This window comes from Miniopterus natalensis, chromosome 1, assembly GCF_054644295.1.
Source record: "Miniopterus natalensis isolate mMinNat1 chromosome 1, mMinNat1.hap1, whole genome shotgun sequence".
NCBI lineage: Eukaryota > Metazoa > Chordata > Mammalia > Chiroptera > Miniopteridae > Miniopterus > Miniopterus natalensis.
The window spans coordinates 11,210,772-11,234,770 of record NC_142081.1 but is presented as its reverse complement, the minus strand read 5'-3'; the positions used below and the strand labels follow the sequence as shown (position 1 = coordinate 11,234,770).

Genomic DNA, 23,999 nt, shown 5'->3' with positions numbered 1-23,999 from the left:
AAGATTAACATAATAAGAACCTTTTTAAATGCATAGCCAAGCTCATTAAAAACTAAAAAACAAACAACAAAAACAAAAACTCCCCAGGGATCAAAAATAGAAAGGAGGCAGAAAACTGGAGTAATAAAATAAAGCCACATCTGCCCTGACAGCAGAGGAGACTAGTCTTGCCATCTGGGTCTCTGGAATAAAACTGGAATTTTTGAGGGGCTAGAAACTCACTGTAGTCATATAATGGATTCCAAATTCTACTGTAATTTTAAGTTTCAAAATACCAGTAGTGAAGGTGTAATGGGATTATTTCCAAATTAAAAAATATTCTGATACCCGAATCTTTAGCATCCTGAGATATCTGGAGTTATGCACTGCATTAAATTTTTAAATTCAACATGGGTTATATAAAGTGTGCTTCGTTTTCTTACTTCTCTCAAGTTTTATAGAGAAAACTATGCAAAGCTTCAACTAATAATTCTTACTCCAGTTCAAAGACTTTTTGTAAAGTGGAATGTGAACACTATTGGTTTCCTAGGGTTGCCACACAAAACTACCACAAACTGGGTGGCTTAAAGCAACCGAAGTCTATTCTCTCACAATTCTGGAGGCTAGAAAACCAAAATCAAGGTGTTGGCATGGCCATGCCCCTCTGAAAGCTCTAGGAAAGATTCTTTTCTTGCGTCTTCCTAGCTTCTGGCAGTTGCCAGCAATCATTGGTGCCCCTTGGCTTATAGATGCTTCACACCTCAATTTCTGCCTGTCATCACATTGCATTCTCCCAATGTGTCTGTGTCCCCATGTCTTCATATAGTCCTGACACCAGTCACTGGATTTAGAGCCCATCCTAATCCAATCCAGTATTACCTAATCTTAACTGGTTATATGTGCAAAGACTCTATTTCTAAATAAGGTCACATTCACAGGTACTGGGGGGATAGGACTTCCACATAACTTTTGGGAGGACACAGTTCAATCCATATTAGACATAATAATAATGAAGTAGAACTTCCATCTATAAATCACAAATCTAAAGACAAAGAGGACTGGAAATGCTTTCTTTGAAATAAACATAGCTTGTTATCAATAAAAGGACTATATAGTTCCTACCAAAAAAAAAAGTTATTAAAAAAGATGTCCTCAAAGCTATCAAACAAGAGATAGTATTATATGAAGAGGAAAGAGGAAATTTAAAACTGGATCATATTTGTCTTTTCACCTCATTCAGACTAGTGTATAGTATAGTCAGCAAGGGCTTTGGAATAACTGGAAAATTTTGCACATATTTAATTACTTTTGCAATGCAGTAATGTCATTAATAAGCTTGGTTTTTTAAGACTGCTTTAAAAAGATTATTTCATTTTCAATGTTTCATGCTGAAACTTTCTTATGTAGTATTTGTTTTTGAATTTAGTAATAGTTAAAATAATGTATAATTATATTTTTATAATTGAATCTTTTAACTTGATTACTTATGTTTACAAATTTTGTATTTAAATATACTATTTAGTTTCACTGATTTTTATTTTCACTACTTTTCTTTCGATTTGGAAATACCTTAAGAAATAAAATACAGCCCGGCTGGGCGTGGCTCAGCGGTTGAGCGTCCACCTAGGATCCAGGCGATTGGGGTTCTATTCCCGGTCAGGGCACGTGCCCAGGTTGTGGGCTCGATCAATGGCTCTCTCATCACTGATGTTTCTATCTCTCTCTCTCTCTCCCCCTCTCCTTTCCTCTCTCTGAAATCAATAAAAATATATTAAAAAAAAAAAAAAAAAGAAAGAAAATACAATTATTTAATTACATGTAATTTTTTGTCAAAAAATACTCTCCAAATACCTGCATTGTCATTTTGCTCCAGAAATACAATCATATCTTAAGGGAAGAATAGACTTTTAAAAAAAATATGCCTGGCAGTAAAGAAAGACATCAGGAATTAGACTTGTCTATCTTGGCCTGGGTTCTAGAGGAGTTGAAAATCATATTTGAGAATTCACAAAGGTGGGGCTTATGCAGATCTTAGATTTGAAGTTATACTATTTACATGATCTAAACAATCCCAGTTAAAGAAATGAATTGTTAGTAGTTCTGGATGGTAGCACTCCAGGCACCTGGCAGAAGAAAATACAAAATTTCTCTGGAAGAACACACCTTCGATTCAGACCTCAGAGGATTCCCACAGGTAAAGAAAGCCCAACCAAACATGAATTTACAATCCAAAATTTCAAGCACACAAGAAAATGGACCACCAGAGGGGAGTCAGCAGGAAAATAGCCTCAAAACAGAAAAAAGAAATACATAGCATGGTCAGATTCGCTAGTCTGTAGAATTACTGGATTTTATATTTTTACCTGATTAGTTAAGATTAAAGACATAAAGGAGGAAATATAAAAAGTAAGCAAGGAATAGCATGTTATAAAAAGTCTAAGGCAAATATGAAAACACAAAGAAGCCCAAAAAATGAGAATTATAAAAATTAAATACCTAATGGGTAGGTCCAACAGCAGGTATAAAACAACTGCTATAAAAAAAAATTTAAGACCTGGAATAAAGACCTTAAGAAATTTTCTAGAATGCTACACAGAGACAAAAAGAAAATATAAAAGGATCCAAGACATAAAATAATAGTGTAGAATTAAAAAAATAAAAAGTCTATTAAAAATTCAGGTTTAATTATAATTAACAGCTGAAGCCAAGGGATACAAAGTTTTAACAGGAACTTTCCAATACATCATTATACATATAAGTGTAAAAGGCTGGCAAATATTTAGAAAGTATTTACAGAAATCAAGAATATGGACATTATTCATGCTGAATATTCATACTTCTGGTTATTCTGTAACTAGTTACTATAAAATTGATTTGCTTGGCAAAATTCTCATAAGATAGTCCACATTAACTATAATGACTTATTTAATAGAATGTTAAGCCTCAAGACTATAACCTCTTATATATTCATTTCTTGAAGAAAATTGTATTTGCTTACTGAATGTTTGAAAGAGATTAACTGTGTTTTATCATATTTAAACCATTATAACTTCAGTGATGGTTATAATTAATTCAACCAGTATAAAACCATACATATCCCTTTGCAGTTATAAAAATCCACCTGATTTCCTCTTGAATCAATGGTGACAGGAATTTTTAAAAAGTGATTATAGAATAATATTCAAAAACAAAAATACAGAATAATGACTCTTCTCTGCAATCTAATATAAATATCTAGTCCTAGAAAGAGCCAGTAATTCAGGCAGACAATTTTTCAGGACTTATCTAAGACATAATAAATCCACAGATTTAGGAAGCACACCAAATCCTAAACAGAATATATTAAAATAAAACACATACATGCATGATTTTATTAAGCTACAGAACTGTAGGACAAAATAAAAGAGGACAGTGGAAACCAGAGGAATAATAACTCTCAACTAAGAACTCCAGAAGCAGTTAAATTAGCATTTAAGAATGAAAGTCAAAATTCAAAGCATGTTCAGACTAGCAGCATACTAAGGGCAGGGCAGTGGCAATACTTCACCCTGAGTAACAATATATTGCCTACTGAAAATTTAAAACAACAATAATAAAACCGAATAAAAACAGTTTGCTTTTTAAGAATTGTGATGTCAGTGGCAAAATACTTCAGCTGCCGGAATAGACCACTCCCACCCGTCTGATCTTGGTATGCCACTGATTTGGACAAAGGAAGCTGAGGGAATTTCCAACAAATCTTAATTAAAGAAACGCTAAGACTGTATTTTAGGAAGAAATAAAATGATACAAGAAAAAAGTCTGACATATAAGAAGAAAAGGTGAACAAAGAAAAGTATAAGCATAGATAACATAAGTAAATTCTGACTCCGTAAGACAATAATGTCCAACCGAAGAGGATTAAAAAACCCCAGAGATCCTCAAAAATAAAAAATAAAACTACCATATGATCCAGCAATTCCACTTCTGAGTACTTACTTGAAGAAAGTGAAACACTAACTCAAAAAGATATATGTACTCTCCAATTCACTGCAGCATTATTTGCAATAGCCAAGACATGAAAACAACCTAAGGGCCCACTGATGGATGACTGGACGAAGAAAATCTCTCTCTCTCTCTCTCTCTGTCTCTCTCTCTCTCTCACACACACACACACACACACACACAGGTATTATTTAAATAGCCATAAAAAAGTGTGAAATCTTGCCATTTACAACAACGCAGACGAACCTTGAGGGCACTGTGCTAACTAAAGTAAGTGAGACAGAGAAAGCCGAATACATGATCTCCCTTACATGTGTAATCTAAAACAAACACAAACAAAAAACCCAAAGCTCACAGATACAGGGAACAGACTGATAGCTGTCTGAATGAGGGCTTTCGGGGGTGGGCAAAACAGGTGAAGGAAGTCAAAATGTACAAACTTCCAGTTATGAAATAAGCCATGGGAGTATAACGCACAGCATGGTGATTATAGTTAAGAATATTGTATTCCATATTTTAAAACTGCTGAGAGAGCAGACCTTACAACTTCTCAGCACAATAAAAAATTTTTTTGTAACTCTGTATGGTGATGGATGCTAACTACATTTATTGTGGTGATCATTTTACATTATATACAAATATCAAATCATTGTAAACCCGAAACTAATATAATGCTATATGTCAATTATACTTCACTTAAAAAAAGAAAAAGAAAATGTGATGGGTATGAAAACCAAGTATGTTACAAATTTGATGGGTCAGGACTTCCTACGGCCCTGTGAAGAAAATAATATTTGGTAATGTGGTTTTCTGTGTACAGAGAGGTGTGACTGTGGTTTTGGAATCCTTTTTAACCTTTTACACTGACAGTTCAATTACAGAACCACTGAAATATTTGGTGATTCTAATTTTCACCAACAAACAAAACACCAGAGAATGAAAAGGCTAGACATCAATAGCTTTACAAAAAAAGGGGGGGAAGCACAGTGACAGGCGTTCAAGTGATCTAAAAATTCTGATTAGCTTCAGATTTTTAGATAAGTATACATGTTAAATATTTAACAGTAACCCTAGAAAAAGAGGATAGACTCTAACTTTTAAGTTAGTCGGAGGAAGTAAAATTAAATGATTGAACTACAAACTCATGTTACATAACTTCAGCTCAGCTCTCAGTACAGCTAGACAATCCTGTCCATCTGCTGATCCTATCACATTTCTGACAGTCACAATTCCTAACTTTTTCAACCAAAGCTCCTCCTACAATATCCTTATGCTACAAAATAACAATCCCTACCACTTCACTAAGAAATCTGAAGCTATTTGTATATTCTCACCTGCCCTAGGATGACAGAAACAGCCTTACTCCAACAACTGCACCCTCTGCCTCTCTACTCAGATAGGCTTGCCTCATTTGCCTCCTACAAATGTGCTCAGTTCTATTTCATCCTAAAATATCTTTCCATCAACTCTGCTACCCCTTTTTAAGTTAAGGTCTTCTTTCTTAGTTTTTAATTCTGACTTACACATAATCCATAGTCATAAAGGGTAGAAAACTTAGCCTCTGTTTCCTTCCTATATTCTTTCTTCCAACATGAGCCAGCTGAAAACTGGCTCAAAATAGGGATGATCAGAGGAGGTCCCATAAAGTAAAGTCTGGGTATAATTAATTTTGTTTATACAGCATCATGAGCAAGTGGATATAGAATAAATATTTAGTCTTTTTATATTCTGACCATTGCTTTCTTATATTTGTGAGGGTTATAAAATGGTGACAACTTAATCTATGTTCAAGTCTGAGAGCCTCTTACCCTTTTTCAGTTTCCGGACAGCCAACATGCAATGGCTAGGAGAGAGATCCCATATTCTTAAGGTTTTATCATCGCTTACAGTAGCACAGATGGGCAGATAAGGATGTGTAGCCAAACCCCACACTTCTCCTTCCATGTGTCCCTATAAAGAAAACATAGTTAAGATCAATTTAACCTAAAGCTATGTGTATTTAGAAGAAAACTAGATAAAACTTTTGATAATATATGATAAAATAATGAATAATAAGTCTCCTAAAACTTTTAATCTTTGGAATACACCATAAAATACCTTTGTAACAACTTTATCTCCACAATTACAATATAATCAAGCTACTATTAAAATTAACTTAAAATCCTAAAATAGTCACTGGGTGGAGAGACTAGAAACTGGCTGCCCTGGAACGTTAATAAATGCCACGTAAGGGGAACATCCTGCATGACACAGCAAGGAGTTCCACAGACCTCCTGACCAGTAAATGTGGTGAAAATAATTTTTAAAAACCAAGATTTAAAATCTCTGGAAATGGTTCCAAGGAGAAACAACAACTAAAGAAATATTTACTCAAGAAAATCTAAATTCATTAAGAACAGCGAGAGTCTTCAGTATTTGAACTGAGACCCACTCCTCTTCTCCCTCTTAACTCATTGATGTGGAAACTCCACAACGGACTGATGAAACCAAGAACACTCCCCCTCCAACCCCTCAGTTTAGTTAGAGGGCTATCTTCCCAGAAGGGGTAGAGGTTAGCATTTCTCATCCTGCCCCTGATACCTGCTACTGATACTAAAGTCTTGGCGAGTGCTGCTGAGAAGTGGGATCTCCCTTCCTGTGCCTACCCTCATTCTGAAATGTAGCCCTACCCTGGCTGCAGTGCCGGAGAATACTGGGGCCTCAGTGTCAACCCAATAAGACTTGAAACTACTGCTCCCTCCTCCACACCAAACACTCAAGTTTCTAAAGGAAAGTACATCATTTTTACCACTATCAACTTTGGCTCTTATGTATTGAATCAACTGTATACAAAGGAAAAAGAAGCACATTAACATTTGCAATTACCTGGACCAGAAGTGTTATTGGGCCACTTTTATCCACTTCTAGTATTTCACCATTCTTTGTGCCAACTAAAATATGACCATGTCCTAATGAAATGGCACGTACAGAGGGGTTATCTTCCAAGAGAAGACCTGAAATGTTAAATGGAGATGTTCTTCTAGGTACAAAGTTACAATAATACAAGGATATATACTGCCAATGATGCTATTTTGACAATGAAAATCACATTATAAGGTTGCTTTTTCCTATATTTTAAGTATTCTAATAAATGCACTGCATTTTCCCCAATTTACTAATCTCAAACATATCACTGATACACTACAACTGCAAGAGTCTATATAATCCCAGATCCCCTCCTACCATCCTGATAACTGTTTCTTTTCCTTTCATATCTGTACCCCCCTATCCACCTCCTGACCCTGTAAGAGAATGAACAATATTCTGGTTAGTAATTTTAATTCAACTCGAATTTAAGATTAATTCACTTGTGTCTACTGTGTCCTAGGCAGGCTTCAGAAACATATTGGTGAACATGATAGAGCCAGCTCCTGCCCTCACAGAGCATATGATGAGAAAAACAGACCCTGCCTGTATGAGGAGCACACTGAGAAAGGTGTACAATAAGTGAATTAAACCTTTTATTGGAAGGAGAATGGGAGGGAAAGGTATTATTCTAGAAGAAACAATGTTTGAGATTTGAAAAATGAATAATGGTCAGGTAACTGGAAGGGACAAGAAGGGAAAGGGCAAATTCTAGGTAACAGTACAGTAGCCCTGGCGTCCCTCCCATAGGGGATATGTTCCAAGACCCCAGTGCATGTCTGAAATTGCGGATAGTACTGAACCCTATATGTACTATGTTTTTTTCCTATACATACTTATGATGAAGTTTAATTTATAAATTAGTCACAGTAAGAGAATAGCAACAATAGCTAATAATAAAAGAACAATTATAATATACTGTAATAAAAGTTATGCAAATGTGGTCTCTCTCTCTCAAAATACCTGTTGTACTGTACTCACTTTTCTTAAAATGCCTTATTAGTTAGTAATTTTTGCCTTTTCACTTAAAGGAAGCACTTTACGGCTTCTCTTTAGCATACCTGAACTGCCAGCATCACTACTCTAGTGCTTTGGGGCCATTATTATGCAAAAGAAGGGTTCCTTGAATACAAAAACTGTGATAACACAACGGTTGATCTGGTAAGTGAGGCAGCTAAGTGACTAAAGGATGGGGAACGCATACAGCAGGGCTACACTGGACAAAGGGAAAATTCATATCCCAGGCAGGACTGAATAGGACAGCAGGAGATTTCATTGTGAAACAAAACACCGAGTTTGAAAACAAACTCCTGATTGGTGGTAAATGTGATGTTCAAGTGGCAATTTTCTTTGGACAATTAAAAATGTTAAAAATTAACATTAATAATCTTGTTCTTGGTTAATATTTTACCATGTGTATCACAGAAAATAGATTTGAAAGGACAGCAGTGATTCTGGCATTCAGTTAAGTGGTTCTCCCATTTAACTCGGATGCCTGTCTAGCGAAAAGAAAAAAAAATATTCCATGTGCTCCACCTCAGTGGCCACGTGTGTTAATGAGCCATTAATCTTTTTTCCTACAAAGTAAATTAAATCTCGAATCACCTTTAGATCCTGGGGCCAAAGCAGCTCTTTTTATAGCATAAGTTTTGAGACATCTTTCAAAGGAGTCATCCCAAAGAGCTACTATACCATCTTTTCCTCCAGTAACAAATCCCTATAAAAGTAGAAGTTTCAAGTTAATAAAAATCTAACTATTTCAAAATAACAGGCTTCTTTGTATTGAAAAATTCTAGAGAAAAGAACATTTATAGGCAAAAGTTACTACTTGTAATTAACAGAAATTAATATAAGAATCCACTGCATATTTTTAAACATCAATATGGAATCTGCAAAAGTATTTACAGTGATACTAAACATGCTATTTTTAGGATAGGACTTTAAAAGTACAGTTTGTAACTTGGAACCATAAGGTAGCTCTACTACTTTCAGCAAGTTACACATATTCTCCTGGAGGCTTTGTAATCCCACCCTTTTAAAAGAAAGGATAATACCAGTAGCACCTCACAGGACATGGTGACAATATATAACACACTTAAACAATTTTTGACACATAGTAAGGGATTAATACACATTAAGTTAAACTTCTTTTTTAAACAGCATACCTATGGGTTCAGGCATTTGAAAGAGGAACAAAAGAATGTCAGGAAGACTAGCTCACAGATTATTACTGAGTGGCTCAGCTAAGCTGAATGCCAATGTTCATTTACTTGTGAAAATGCTCTACTCTGCATGATCAAATTCTGTTTAACTTAAAATGTCTTTAGGTTACTTACTTTTTCCAAGGCATGCATACTGAACACTGGCCCATCATGTGCTTTAACTGTTTTTACAAGGAAGATGTCTCTCCAGATACACACATCTCCTGTGGACGTTCCAGAAAAAGCCATCTCTTCAGTCCATCCATACACCGCACACATCATGGTTTCATTTTTCCCCAGTGTGCCTATGTAGCCTTTTCTTCCAATCAATCCTCCCCCTGGTTCATAAAAAATATTATGAAGGTACTACTTTCAAAACATATAAAATTATAAAGCAGTAGTGTTTCTTTTCTACTGCTTTTGTTTAAATAGAAAGACATGTAACAGTAAAAAGAGTTAAAAAGAAAAATACGGTTTCTCAGTGAGTGACTTGGGCAACTCCTTGCCTGGTTGAGGCAGACACGCTTAGGGCTGCTTTCAGGCCATAGCCTTTTTTTTTAAATCCTCACCTGAGGATATGTTTATTGATTTTTAGAGAGAGAAATATTGATGTGATGAAAACATTGATCAGTTGCCTCCTGTGCATGCCTTAACCAGGGATCAAACCCACAACCTAGGTATGTGCCCCGACTGGAAACTGAACCCATAACCTTTGGTGTATAGGATGACGGTCCAACCAACTGAGCCACCTGGTCAGGGCAGGCCATAGCCTTTTGAATAAACAAAAGCATATACTTTTAAAAACAGTTTTAAGCAGTCCTAAGCACTTTAGTTTTTCAAAATTTTTATTATGACACATTTAAGAATACAAAAAGGTATTAAAAAAATACAAAGTACACCTACATATCAAACCACCGATATGTGATGCCAGTCCCATCTCCCATCTTCATCCCTGCTATTCTGAAGCTGTGGACTATTCTCATGCATTCCTTGATACGTATTTTCCTTGCTACTTATGAATCCTTAGGCAATATGTCATATTATTTTTCCTGGGGTTTTTTGTTTTGTTTTTTTTTAAATATATCTTTATTGATTTCAGAGAGAGGAAAGGAGAGGGAGAGAGAGAGAAACATCAATGATGAGAGAGTCATTGATCGGCTGCCTCCCGCACGCCCGACTGGGGATCGAGCCTGCAACCCAGGCTGGGAATCGAACCCCAATCGCCTGGATCCTAGGTCGACGCTCAACTGCTGAGCCACGCCCGGCCGGGCTATTTTTCCTGTTTTAAAATTTTCTGTAAATACCATTTTGTATGTATTCTTTTGCAACCTGCTTTTCTCCACTAATGATTTGTGGAGTTTTATATGTGTTGATTTGCACCTCTAGAAAACTCATTTTCATAATTATATACCATTCCATTACATCAATATAACACAGTCTGTGTCCATTTTTCTATTAAGAGGCACTTAAGTTGCTTTTGCTATTGAAAACAATGCCTCTTCTATACAAGTGTAAGAGATTCTCTACGAGTGCCTAGGAATGGCTTTGGGCATATGAAAAGGAACATTGTATAGATGAGAGGTATTATGTGTTGCCAAGTTGTTCTCCAAAGCTGACACATCAATTTACACTCCCCCCGTTAATAATGAAAGGAGTTCCTTTCCACCTTTCAGGAACACTTGGTATTGTCAGACTGAGGGGTTTGAAATACCAACTGAGTTTTATTGTGATTTTATTTTGCATTTCTCTGATTAATGAGATTTATCTTTTCCTATCTTATTGACCATTCATTGCCCACTGATATCTTTTTCCTGTTTTCCTAGTTGAACTCATTATTTATTCATGAACTCTATATGCCAGGCACTATTCAAAGTGTGAGGGGCAGAGCTATGAACAAAACAGGTAACAAATTTCCCTTCTTTCATGGAACTTCCTAGTGAGAGACAGTCCATGAATATGAAAGAAGTACAATGTACATATGTCAGATGCTGATGGGTGCTAGGGAATGGGAGGGGTCCATTTTAAGTAAGGTGGTCAAGAAAGGCCTCACCATGAGGTGGTATCTGAATGAAGACCTGAAGGAGGTTGCAAGAGCAAGTCATTCAAGAAGAGTGCTAGAGGCTGAGGGAACAGTAAGTGCAAAGGCCCCAACACAGGATGTGATAAGAATCTTCATGGAACAACTAGGGAGGCCAGCATAGAGTAGCAAAGACAGTAAGGAAGGCCGTAATGGCAGATGGGGTCAGAGAAGTCCAAGGCAGCATTACAGGCCATTGTAAGGACTCAACTTTTACTCTACCTGAGATGAAAAACACTGGGGTGTGGAATGACAGGATCTAGCATGTCATTTATTAACAGGTTCATTCTGATTTCTGGATTGAGAATAAACTGAAGAGTGGCAAGGATGAAGAGAGAAGGTGATTTTCAATCATGTGAGCAAACGATAAAGGCAGCAGAGACCAGAGTGGTAGCATGAAGGTGATGAAAAGTGGTGATATTCCAAATGTATTCAGAAGATTGTCTTTTCTTAACATGGCAGCCAGAGTTGTCAGTGAACCTGGAAGGGCAATCAGTGGAATGATGAAGGAGAACAAAACCAGACTGACTTCTCCAAAGAGAAAGGAGAACCTTTTCCAACTGAAAAGGTAAACAACTGTTTGAAGCTGTTTTAGTATGTGGATAAGAAGAAAAATTAGATTAATAAAGTGATTATTTCTCACTTGGCTAGTAAAGTCTGTGGATCAGAATCTCCAAAGGAGGAAAGTTGAAATGCACAGCAAAGCCTTACCATCATTTATCCTTTTATGGGTCAGTTTCAGGTCTACTATGTCTTCTCAAACTTAAGGAAAAAAGTTTTTCAATTGTAAATCTTTTCATTTTAAGGCTATTTACTTACCTTAAGTCTCTTATTTCAAAAAAAAGTTAGTTTTTTTTTCTCAAGACAGAAATAATAAGCATTACTTGCTTGGTAATTGCAATTCCAACTGACTAAGGTACTCAAATTAAAGTTTTGTTTAAATGTACAGGAATGAAAATTACAAATGTGAAAATACTACTTTTTACTTTGTAAATGTGTATACACTATGATCAGAGGAGTTTGTGATAAAGTATTAAATCCAAGGCTGAAAACTGACTTGTGTGCTATGTGGTTTACAATTTGAAAGTTACTTGAACTTGGGAAATGTCTTCAGAAAGCCTATTCTTTTCTAATATATGTTTCACTTCTTCCTATCTTTACATATTTCATCTGAAAGGTTTAAGAGTACTGAGACTTTGATGTCAAATTGCTGGAATTTATAAGTATACTAATCTATGTGGAACACAGACATTTTCATTTTAAAATATGAACTTCTACCACAGTTATTAATTTCCAGTTATAAATAACTAAAGTAATAAAACATTCCATTTCTATATCATTTTATAGCATATAAAGAATTTTTAGAAAATGTCTTTAACAGAAAAAAGGGAGTCTGGACATCACTTGGTTAATTTCATAAGTTAAATCCTTTTGCAAATATGACTACTACATCACTGCAGCCAATAAATGATGATAAAATAAATCTTGTATTTGTTTAAAATGTACCAAGGCAACTGTGAATCACTTTTTAAAAAATTAACTTTTTATTTTCAATAGTTTTAGGTTTTCATAAAAGATGCAATGATAACACAGTGATCTCATACACAGTACCCCTTACTAGTTTCCCCTAATGTTAACCTTTACATTCGAACAGATTATATATCAAAACTAAGAAAACAACACGTATGCTATATTACTATTAATGAACTCCAGACTTCCTTCATATTTCACCTGTTTTTCTAAGGTCTCTTTTCTGTTCCAGGATCCTGTCTACAATATCACACTGCACTTAGCTAAATCACTTTGAAAAGCAGTAACTTCTTAAATTTCAAAGAAATAAAAAGCAGCACTTCCTTACCTGCTCTACGCCAAAATTTCATGTGTTTCATCCCAGCTGTAATTAATTTATCAGGCACATAGGGGTTCATCTTTACAACAAAAATCTTATCTTTACTTCCTCTGAAATAAATACCAAAATGTTTTAATTCTTAAGCTAAATCTCTCCTGTAATAATCTTCCGCCCAATCCATACCCCATCTTGATTGCCCTATTATTGAATGGTTGGCCACATGTCTCTCAGGTTTGGGGTGTGTTATCATGCATTTGTACATTTGTTATTTTACCATTATTTTAATTTACTATTAACTCTTCTCAACAGAATCTTAAAAGATAGGAACAGTTAAAAATGGAACTTATTTTGCATGATACCTACTATAGTACTACATATAGGAAATGCTATTTGTGGCATGAATGAGTTAAAGATAATTTTTAAAAAATATATTGCTAGAGTTTAATACAGCGTTTCCAAATACAAAGTTCCTCTTAAACTCTTTTATTTGGGCATTGTCTATGTACTTTGAAAAAAGTATTTTTAAATGCTTTAATGTCTCACTTTGAGGAATAGGAAGTTTAAAAAAGACAGTCTTTCCTACTTCAAAGAAATTGTTAATATTTTTTATTATTAAAATAACACATGCTCACTGTAGAAAATTTAGAATATGAAGAGTATAACAGAAAAAACTTAAAAATCTATAGCTTCTTTGTGATATGTGTATATGTAAATATCTTCATTCACTCAAATATATAATAAGAGCATTTTATCATGCTTCCAATAGCTATATAATAGCTTATCATACAGTAGAATTCACTCTGCCTATAAATGAAAATTTTAGATAGTAGCTATTTCCAATGTCATATTACAGTTACATTAAAAAGTGGGTTCTCAAGGGTTAAATCTACAAGTGAATCCCAAAATCATTGGTCTTTTTACCATGATTACATTACTTATTCGATGGTGAAAAAGATGGCAATGATAGAAAAAGCTTACATGTTTGCTTGATTTCAAAACTGTTTCAATTTTTTAAAATTTTAAGTCCAAAGTAATTTCAATATTTTGCAATGTGTTATCAACTTTTTTCCCTACCTTGCTACTGAAAGTTTCTCTCCCTTCTTCCAGTCCCACAGCACAATAGTGTGGCTGTCATCTATTCCAACTGAAGCCAAACGTTTCCCATCAGCTATGAAAATTAATCAGAGAGACATACTGACCATTAACATTCAGAAGATAAAAACCATTCAGTACATACAAAACCACAGCATCATATTTAAACTGTATAAAATAATATTAAATGCTAGGTATACATATAGCTATAAAAAGAACCAGAATTTATAAGGGAAGGAGAACTGTTTCTCAATATCTTATCCACCAGGCTGTGACTGGGGAAAGGAGGAAGATCAGAAAAGTGGAAAACGAGATTTAAAGAAAGAGAAGGAAAAACTAAGAAAGAAGAAAGGAGGGAAACATTTACTTCAATTAACTTCACCATAAGAACTCTATTGTAATATAAAAACCATAGTGATGATGAAGATTAATCAAATGAAAAGATGTAGGTTACAACCACATTTTGCCATTAATACGACCATTTTTAGTAAAGGCCAATTGTTTTGTTACTATCATCAAGCAACAATTAATGAACGTGTTAGACAAACAACTGAGGTACGTTAGTCATGCTGACAGGTGTGCATGTGTTTATGAGTTGTAAAGGCTCAAACTACAATAAAATGTTTGCCACTCTGCCATGCTTTTAAAAAATATATTTTTATTGAATTTTAGAGAGCGAGGAAGGGAGAGGGAGAGAGAGAGAAACATCAATGGGCTGTCTCCTGCATGCCTCCTACTGGGGATTGAGCCCACAACCCAGGCATGTGCCCTGACTGGGAATCCAACTGGCAACCTTTAGGTGCACAGGACTATACCCAACCAAATGAGCCACACTGGCCAGGGCTCTGCCATGCTTTTTGAAAACCCCAATCAGTTCATTATTACTACCAGTGGTATTTTTCTTGTTAACTCCCCTAGTCTGCCATTCATTCTCTTGTTTCTTGACGTTTAGAAGATCCCTGAATGTGTTTGTACATTTCCCCCAAAAGTCTCTACTATGAATAATTCAGTATCACTTCAGTCAGAGCAGCAGAAAGCACAAATTTACTGTTTCTTAATATAAAATTCTCTATTAATGGTATCCCCACTTCCTGACCTGTGCCCTAGCTTTCACTGTAGATCTGTTTTTGTATTTTGATCTGTAATTGTTAAACTTTTACATGTACAACAAAGAGCTAACATGATCTGAAATTATTTAGATAAGACAGCTTGGAGTTTATCACTTCATAGAACTGTTATAAAATAAATAATTCAGGTTTCACCTCTTTCTTTCTTAGTTTCACCCTAAACATTTTCAAAGTTTACTCTGTGGCAATAAGACACTGAAATGTTTGCCAAAAGTGGAAGCTATATACTATAAGTAGTGATTGAGATGATTTTAGATGTTATGTAGACATTTTTATTTTAATGGAAACATATTTATGTAAATGGGTATCAAAAATAACTCACTGAATTGTATTATAAAACAGCCAGACAACCCACACTTACATCGTCCTGATTGGTTAAGAAAATATATGCACATTTGACAAGTCTAGGCAACACTGATTTAGACTAAAATGCTATGTATTGCCTCTGCACTTTGATCATTCTTACTGAGATAGAAAACAGCCTTACCTGAGAAATCAACAGCACAGACACCATATTGGTGGTAGCCCTTTAATATAGACAATGGTTTAATGGTCTCTGTATCCCATATGTGAATTGAGGGATCCCTACCCACCTAAAATAGAATTATAAAAGTCATTTTATACAATTAAATAATTTATTTTCATATCTTTTAAAAGGAAATAAAACAGATTTTATAGCCTTTTTCATATATGCTATTGACATTTATCAAATAAAAAACATAAATTAGACTGTATATGTGACTGTTTTTCTTACATTTGTTGAAAAGCTAATGAGGCTACGCTCAATGTTTCTAGCAATATCCTAGAACTATGTGACTCCTAAGTCTTACATTATACTTCATAAATAAAGATAATCCTTACCGAGCACCTATTATTGGCAGTGTTCCTATGTGAGATATAATCAGCACTAAAACATTAAGGTAAATTTTGCACACTCATTGGGAAAACAAGATATTTTCAGTTAAATAAGAACATCTAGTAATATATGCTTAATAAGGATGAAAATGTTGGAAAGGAAATCATGAAAGAGATGATACTGGAACAGGGCCTTCAGAAAGTGCAGGTCTTGAATAAAAAGAGAAGGAAATTATAGGAAAAATTTGGGGTACATTTTATTTGTAATATGAAAATAAAAACCCATTCTAAAGAATTCCTTAACTCTTCACTTCCTAGAATATAAAAGACATTGTTTTAAAAAATGGATTTATCCAACTTTAAAGCCAACAAAGGTCTAACCTATCTAGCCTGTTATAACAGTTTTTCAAAGGACCTACCTGGCCTGTTGCCACATAGTCTTTCAAAGGATGAATAGCCAGGCAGAGAATATCATCATCATGACCCAGGTAAAAGCGTTGTGTGTTCTGCTGTCGATTATAAATGACACCCACTGCTGCCACATGGTACACAATTTCACCAATTTGAGTATAAAACAGATTACTTCGACAGTCATAACCTCTGTAACTAAATATAGAAAACGTCATATAATATGAACTTTGGCCTTTTATCTGATACATATGGACTCTATGGAGAAGTAGGTACCTTTTGGGTCATCCAATTTCTAATTTTACAAGACACTAAGTCGTTAAAACACAAAATATCAGATCACATAAGCTTTTATGAATTTCTCTAATTATAAATAGCTAAATCCAAGTTATAATACTGAATGAAAAAAAATCAAGGTACAGCCCTGGCAGGTTTGGATCAGTGGTTAGACTGTCAGGGCTTGTGCAGAGGCAACGAATCAATGTCTCTCTCTCACGTGGATTTTTTTTTTCTCTCTCCCTCCCTCTCTTCTACTCTTTCTAAAAATCAATGGAAAAAATATCCTTGGATGAGAATTTAAAAAAAATCAAGGTGCAGATAAATGTACTATATAGTACACTACTATTTGCATATAAGTACAGTACTATGTTTGTATAATATAAAACAAAAATAGGTACTTTTTATAAATGAAAGGGTATAGAAAAGAATATATATTTGTATTTGTCTGTACAGGCATAAATATTTCTAGAACTAAGTAACAGTGATTCTCCTTGGTGCAGGGGAATGATGGCTGGAGGGCAGAGGTGGGAAGAAGAGTTTTGAAGTGGATCCTTCTGTACACATTGCTGAACTATAAGAATATAATATATACTCCAAAAATTACTTTAAACAACAATTTTAAAATATTATAATCATCCAGAAAAAAGTAGCCAAATCTTCTTAAAACGGTTACTAGAATTTCATTTATAGCAACCTTTCTTTGCACTTCAAAGAAAACCGATTCATAAAAAGAACTGCATGGCAATACTGCCTATTAACATAGGAGAAAAGATACTTTTGCTGAATAAATCCTTTTTGAAATTCTTGAAAGCACTATCAGTCAGGTAAGAAAATGATTACTGGGTAAGGAGAAAAAAAGAGTTGGACTAGAGAATCGGTAGTTCCAGGATGACATGTGAGACCTGTGCCAAATGTTCTAAGACAATCCAGAAACTGTATTATATTGAAATTAAAATATGAAGGCTAAAATGCGCAGGCCAAATGAATCCACAATATCATTCCAAATTAGACATATATAGGGGTGATGATAATCTCTTATATATTTTACTATTCATTTGTTTAAAGACAAGAGATCCATTTCTATAAATATAAAACTTTCATAAGATAATCAATTTTTTATTTAATAAACACTTACATAGTGCTTATTATGTACCAGAAAACATTCTAAGTCTCCACAACTATTTACTTATTTACTCCCCATCAGAACACTATGAAGTAGGTACTGTTATTTCCATTTACAGATGGGGAAACAGGAGTGAGAGGTTACTGGACTTGTTCAAAGTTAAACAACTCATAAAGGTAAGCCAAAATTCAAACATAAATGAAAAGCAGTTGTTTTATACCCATGAACAAAGTGTAATCGAATACTACTTCCTGGAGCCCGCTCTCTTCTTTTAGAAGTACCACTTTTTTGTTTCTCTTTGTACTGTTCTTTAAGCTGAGGTAGATCTTCTTTATAAACCTTTAAATAATGTAGAAATATTTTTAGAATATGTATTAACAAAGGTTTTCACAGACCCTAATGTAACTTTCAGACACTGTGGTTACTACTGGAGTTTTAACGACTGTCTTAAACAGGAAGGTACTTTATAAAATTTACTTCCTTGGGAAGAACTAATTTACATTTTCTGTGTGTCAACTGACAAATACATACTTAAGTGTTCCATGATAATTTTGTACTTCTTAAGAGAGTATTTTAAAGGGAATAAGTAGGAGTGTATTGTGACAAAAAGCTATAGGCAAATATAATACAGGCACACTTAAATACATCAAGCATTTACTATCAGAACATGTCACAAAAGTGTACTTTTACTCCTAAAGAGGGAAAACAAGTGGCCACATATTTCTTGGAAAATTAAAAACCATAAAAGATAATACATGAGTAAGCAACAGGGAGCAAGATGAAGAAGAAACTAGACTTTTTCGGGGAAAAATCATGTGATAATAAAAATCACCTGCCGACGGTAAGTGAGCTGTGTCTCTTGTTCAATTTCAGAATCCAGCTCTGGAACATCCGACAGATCTGAGTCTGATTCATCACTATTTGAGTCTGCCAGACTTTCTGTAATTTTTTAAAAAAAATTATTTGTTTAAGAAAGATCCATTTTCAAAGCAGCACTATAAAATTAATGGTTAAGAGCTGACTGTGCCAACTGACAGGGAGGCAAACCATAGAACAATTGAACAAAATCACCTATTCAAGTGACACAGATGTTAGTAAACTGCGCTACAGATTATCTTCCTCTCCACTCACTGCAAACTCAATAGCTCCTATAAGTCCCTTCACTGGCTCCCCAACAACTGCTATATCAAATTTAAACATCTGTGCAAATAGATGTGAATATTACCTATAATTAACATGAAAAATGGTTAGGAAATACTATGATTAACAGATTGACATTAGATAACTTTTCTTTGCTAAAAAATCTATATACAGAACCTAGATAGCCATCTCCCATAGAACACATTAAATGCTTGTTCTGCTAATGTCACTGTTTCTTCATCCATCATTTGACAGATTAAAATGCAACCAAAAGTACTTTGTATTCTATATTCTATGACATCTGACTTTAAACATATAGGCCTGGTATTTTAATTTAAAATTTCCACTAATAAACTATACCATTAACATATGAGGCTAGATTACATTTCAACAGTAAAACTTTATTTGGGGGTTACTGAAGTTATTTGAGAAACAAATTGTTTAGGCAGTATGTACTACTACTCACCTTGGGGTGCTATGTGAAGAGCATCTTTTAATTTTCTTTCAGGAATAAATTTCCACTGAAAGACAGAATGATCTGCTCCACCGATAGAAATAACCCACTGATAATCATGTGACCATCTGACATTAGTTACGTGAGCCGAATGGCCAATATATTTTTTAAATTTGGCCCCTATAATAAAAACATACCTTTGAATTGATAAACAAATACCAATACAAAAATACCAACTCAAAGATAATCTCTACACCTGAATCAATGCATCCTCCTTCCATTCTCTTAATTATGATCAAATGAAAAAATGTTAATTCAAAAACCTGTTGGATGAACAAAGGAATGAGTCTGTACCAAGGAATGTATATCTTTGCTCTACTGATTCACAATATAATGTAATAGGAACCACAAGGCTGTGAGGCATGATCTTATTGCTTTGAAAAAAGCCTGCAGCCACAAGGGGATCAACTGATTTCATGTTAACATTTTGAATGTTTTGGTTTGAGGCCTTTGTCTTAAGTGACATTCAACCAGTCCACTCCACCCCCATTATTCTCAGTCCAGCTACCACAGAATCCTTTTAAAACTTCAGTCATCAACAAAATACCAGAAAACCTAACACGGCAACATATAAAAAAGATTACACAACATGACAAAATGGGATTTATGCCAGAAAAGCAATGGTTGATTCAACATACAAAACCCAATCAATGTAATATGCCATATTAGTAAAAATAAAATATGTCCAGTGGTTGTCCCCCAAAACTGTCCTTTACAGTCATTTTTAATCTCTACATTTTGTGTAATGTCCTTCAATATGAGTTTGCCTGTTGTTTCTTCATGTTAGATTTAGATGACGTGTTTTTGGTATAGGCAATGTTGTGTCCCTTTGGATACATCATTTCAATGGGCACTGTTCCATCACTAATGATGTTAGGTTGTATCATCTGGTTGAGGCAGTATGTACTAGACTTTGTCAATCGTAAAGGAATTGTTTTACTTTGTGGTTAGTTTTTAAAAAATCTGTGTGATAGGAACAATTTCTGTGGTTCTAAGTTCAGAATACATTCTCCATATCCTGCTTAAATAAACCGGGTTTGGCAACACATACACATCCCTGTTAAATCACACTGGATATATAAGGTTTGACCTCATTTAGATAACATTTTGAAAGTCTTATATTACGTTGGAGAAGGTCTGCACTATTTATGAATGCACTTTTACATGCACCTAGAAAGCTAACATCTCATAGGCAGACAACAATATGGCATAAGTGGTAGGACCTGGAACTCACCACTTTGGAGGCACAACAGAAACAACCAGCCCAGGCTTCTAGGAAAAATGGGCCCTTAAGCCTGACATCAATGGACTGCTTATTTGAATAAAACTATTTCAGCTGTTGCCATAATCACCTTTTACTAAACTGCATTTTAACATTTGCCCAAAGTTTTTATTAACAACCAGATGAAATTACTGCATCTGCTATAGATGTTAATGCTCTAGAAATACACTCACTGCACCTAATATCTCCATACTATGGGGGAGAGCTCTTTGTAAATTAAATCTCTGAAGAAATTTTGCTTTCCCTGAGTAGCAAGCATGCTTTTTTAAAAAATAAGCTAAAATTAAAATTATTTTGTACCCTGATTTACTTTATTCCCGGAAGCTCACATTTAATTTTGATGTTTGACTACTGTTTTCTCTCTTTTTTTTTTATTGATTTGAGAGAGATTGATTGATTTGCTGTTCTACTTATTTATGCATTCATTGGTTAGTTCTTGTATGTGCCCTGACTGGGGGATGCAACCCGCAACCTTGGCACATCAAGACGACCCCTCAACCAACTAAGCTACCTGGCCAGGGCCTACTGTTATTTTCTTTATCTGATTTTAATACTATGGTATTTACCCTGGTACTGATTCTCTATTCATACAATTATTTTAGTACTTATGGACCTGTTATAAGCTGACTTGAATACTTTATGGAACAAGGCATGAAATAAAGGACTAATATAGAATTTCATTTATTCCCCAGGACTATGAACAGAATGATTAATATTATCATTTTAGAAGAGATCCAAGGAAAAAGAAGCAATATGTAAAATGTGTAGAAAAATAATCCCTTAAATTTAAAGAGCAAAATAAACTAACAAAATAGGAACAGACTCATAGATACTGAGATCAGACTAATGGTTGCACAGAGGGGAAGGGGGTTGAGGGACTGGGTGAAAAAGGTGAAGGGATTAAGAAGTGCAAATTGGTAGTCACAAAGTAGTCAGGGGGATGTAAAGTATAGCATAGGCAATATAGTCAATATTGTAATAACTGTGTATGGTGCCAGATTGGTACTTGAAATATCAGGGGGACCACTTTGTAAAGTATATGACTGTCTAAGCACTATGCTGTACATCTGAAACTAATACAGAATAATATTAAATATAAACTATAATTGAAAATTTTTTTAAATAACTCAATAAATGAATAAATCACGGCCTTCAAAGTTAAAAAAAGAAAATAACCCCCATTTTTCTTAACCCCATTGTTATAGAAATATATGTCAAACAACATATGTTAAGTATTTAAGCAAACACACACTTGCATGTAAAACCAACCAACCGATTCCAAACTATGACCTGAACTTGTACAGCTCACTACTTCATCAGAATTCTTGAGAAAAAGACATAAGAAAAATGTCACCTAAAAGCTGAATAATTAAAGATAATAAACCATAAGAAAAGTATAAACTATCACAGTACAGTCTGACTATATGAAGCAATTCTACAAGTGGGGAGAAAAATGATTCTTTAAAAAGAAAGAAATAAAGCATCAGTCTATTCATAATATATGAATTCAAAAATAATTTTCTAATAAACATTTCACATCAAAAAATAAATGTAACATATGACAATTTTTTAATTAGCAAAATAAAAAGTAGCTAATATTGTTCATTTTCATGAAAACTCTTCACCAAATAATCAATGCACACATTTTCAAAAATATAAACCCTCTTATTTATCTCAAGACTAATTTTTTGCAAGAACTTAAAAGTCCTATATAAATAGTATTTTGAAAGAAAAATTACCTTTTCTTAAACAAGGATATCGAAATAATTTTATAATTCCATAGTCATCAGCTGTAACTAAAACTTGGCCAATATAGTTTCCATCTACTGAATTTATATCATTGATATCTGAATACTTGGGCCAAATTCCATTTACTTCAAGGCCTGAAACACATGTCCATGAAGCCCAGTGAACACCTTTTATTTCTTCTTTATTTGTCACTTCTTTACCTCCTGAAAAGAAATCAGTCTTAATTTAATAAGTTATTTCATTTGATTTTTACCAAAGCATAAATTGTACTGATATTATGGTATACTCCAAAATTTAAACAGCTTCCCGCCCTGATCAGGTGGCTCACTTGGTTGGAGCATCATCCCATACACCAAAAGGTGGCGGGTTTGATTTCTGGTCAGGGCAGATACAGGAGACAATTGATCAATATTTCTCTCTAACATTAATGTTTCTCCCTCTTTCTTTCTCTTTTCCTCACTCTAAAAAACACACCACAAAACAAAAACAATTACAACAACAACAAAACAATTAAAAAACACACACATATCCTCTAGTGAGGATTTTTTAAAAAATTTAAGTAGTTTCCCACTCAAGTTAAAAATAGAATACATGAATAGCTTGGTAAATATGGTAAGGAGAGGAGAGAATTAAATGCTAGAAACTTTTTAAAAGCCAAAATTATACTGATTCAGAGACACAAGCAGATTTGATTATGATGTAGCTGAGCAGGTTCACCGCGTGGAGAAAAAAACTGAACCCTATTAAAGTCATGCTATGGTTTAGTCACAACAGGGCAAGTTAGAAGAAAAAGTAAAAAAAGAAACCTAAGAAGGAACATGGTTGAGAAAATGAGAACTTTTTAAAAGGACTGAGAAGGAAAGATAAGTGGGGACTAATACATTTACATTAGGTAACAGGACTTTAGGATTGACTCAATCATCATTACATACAGGTTGTTAATAAAATACTATTAAGGAGATGCATTAATTTAATTATGTATCTAGTTTTATCAAATTAATTATTGTGAACTAATTCACTAAGCATCATAGTAAATAAAGTACTAAGAATATTTTGCTCTGTTTTAATTCTTTTTAAAACTTTGATGAAAACTTTTTCAAATTTAATGTTAGCTATATTATTAATATTTGCAAAGTTTATTTGTGGTAACCACAAAACTCCAAACAACTTATGGTTAGACATTTTTAGCAATTATATAGAAGTTCCACCAATAAAAAATGGCATTTCTGACTTTCTAATACACACAAGGACTTCACCATATACAACTCACATGGTATGGAATTCAACATAAAGAAGTTTTAGATCCTTCAAGCAAAGAAGTTTTAATTAAGAACCAAAAAGACTTCAATATAACAGGCAGCCTTATGGAAAAGACCACAATGCCCAAAATATTACCTTAGATCTTCATTGATTTCCTATAATCAAAGGTAACTTAC

General features: G+C 34.2%; 1 protein-coding gene across 1 annotated transcript in view; it reads right to left on the bottom strand.

Annotated features, from left to right (window-relative positions):
- Positions 1–2,070: 2,070 nt before the first annotated feature.
- The window catches only part of LOC107534861 (EMAP like 5), a 47,242-nt gene continuing 25,313 nt past the window's right edge, over positions 2,071–23,999 (bottom strand). The window contains exons 10-22 of the mRNA XM_087818667.1: positions 22,554–22,766; positions 19,485–19,652; positions 18,711–18,817; positions 18,099–18,217; positions 16,488–16,674; positions 15,701–15,806; positions 14,069–14,162; positions 13,004–13,104; positions 9,204–9,406; positions 8,473–8,584; positions 6,829–6,956; positions 5,772–5,913; positions 2,071–2,102 (exon numbers count right to left, since the gene is read on the bottom strand). Of these exons, the coding sequence (XP_087674793.1) occupies positions 2,071–2,102; positions 5,772–5,913; positions 6,829–6,956; positions 8,473–8,584; positions 9,204–9,406; positions 13,004–13,104; positions 14,069–14,162; positions 15,701–15,806; positions 16,488–16,674; positions 18,099–18,217; positions 18,711–18,817; positions 19,485–19,652; positions 22,554–22,766 (1,712 nt within the window). The remainder of the gene's footprint in view (positions 2,103–5,771; positions 5,914–6,828; positions 6,957–8,472; positions 8,585–9,203; positions 9,407–13,003; positions 13,105–14,068; positions 14,163–15,700; positions 15,807–16,487; positions 16,675–18,098; positions 18,218–18,710; positions 18,818–19,484; positions 19,653–22,553; positions 22,767–23,999) is intronic.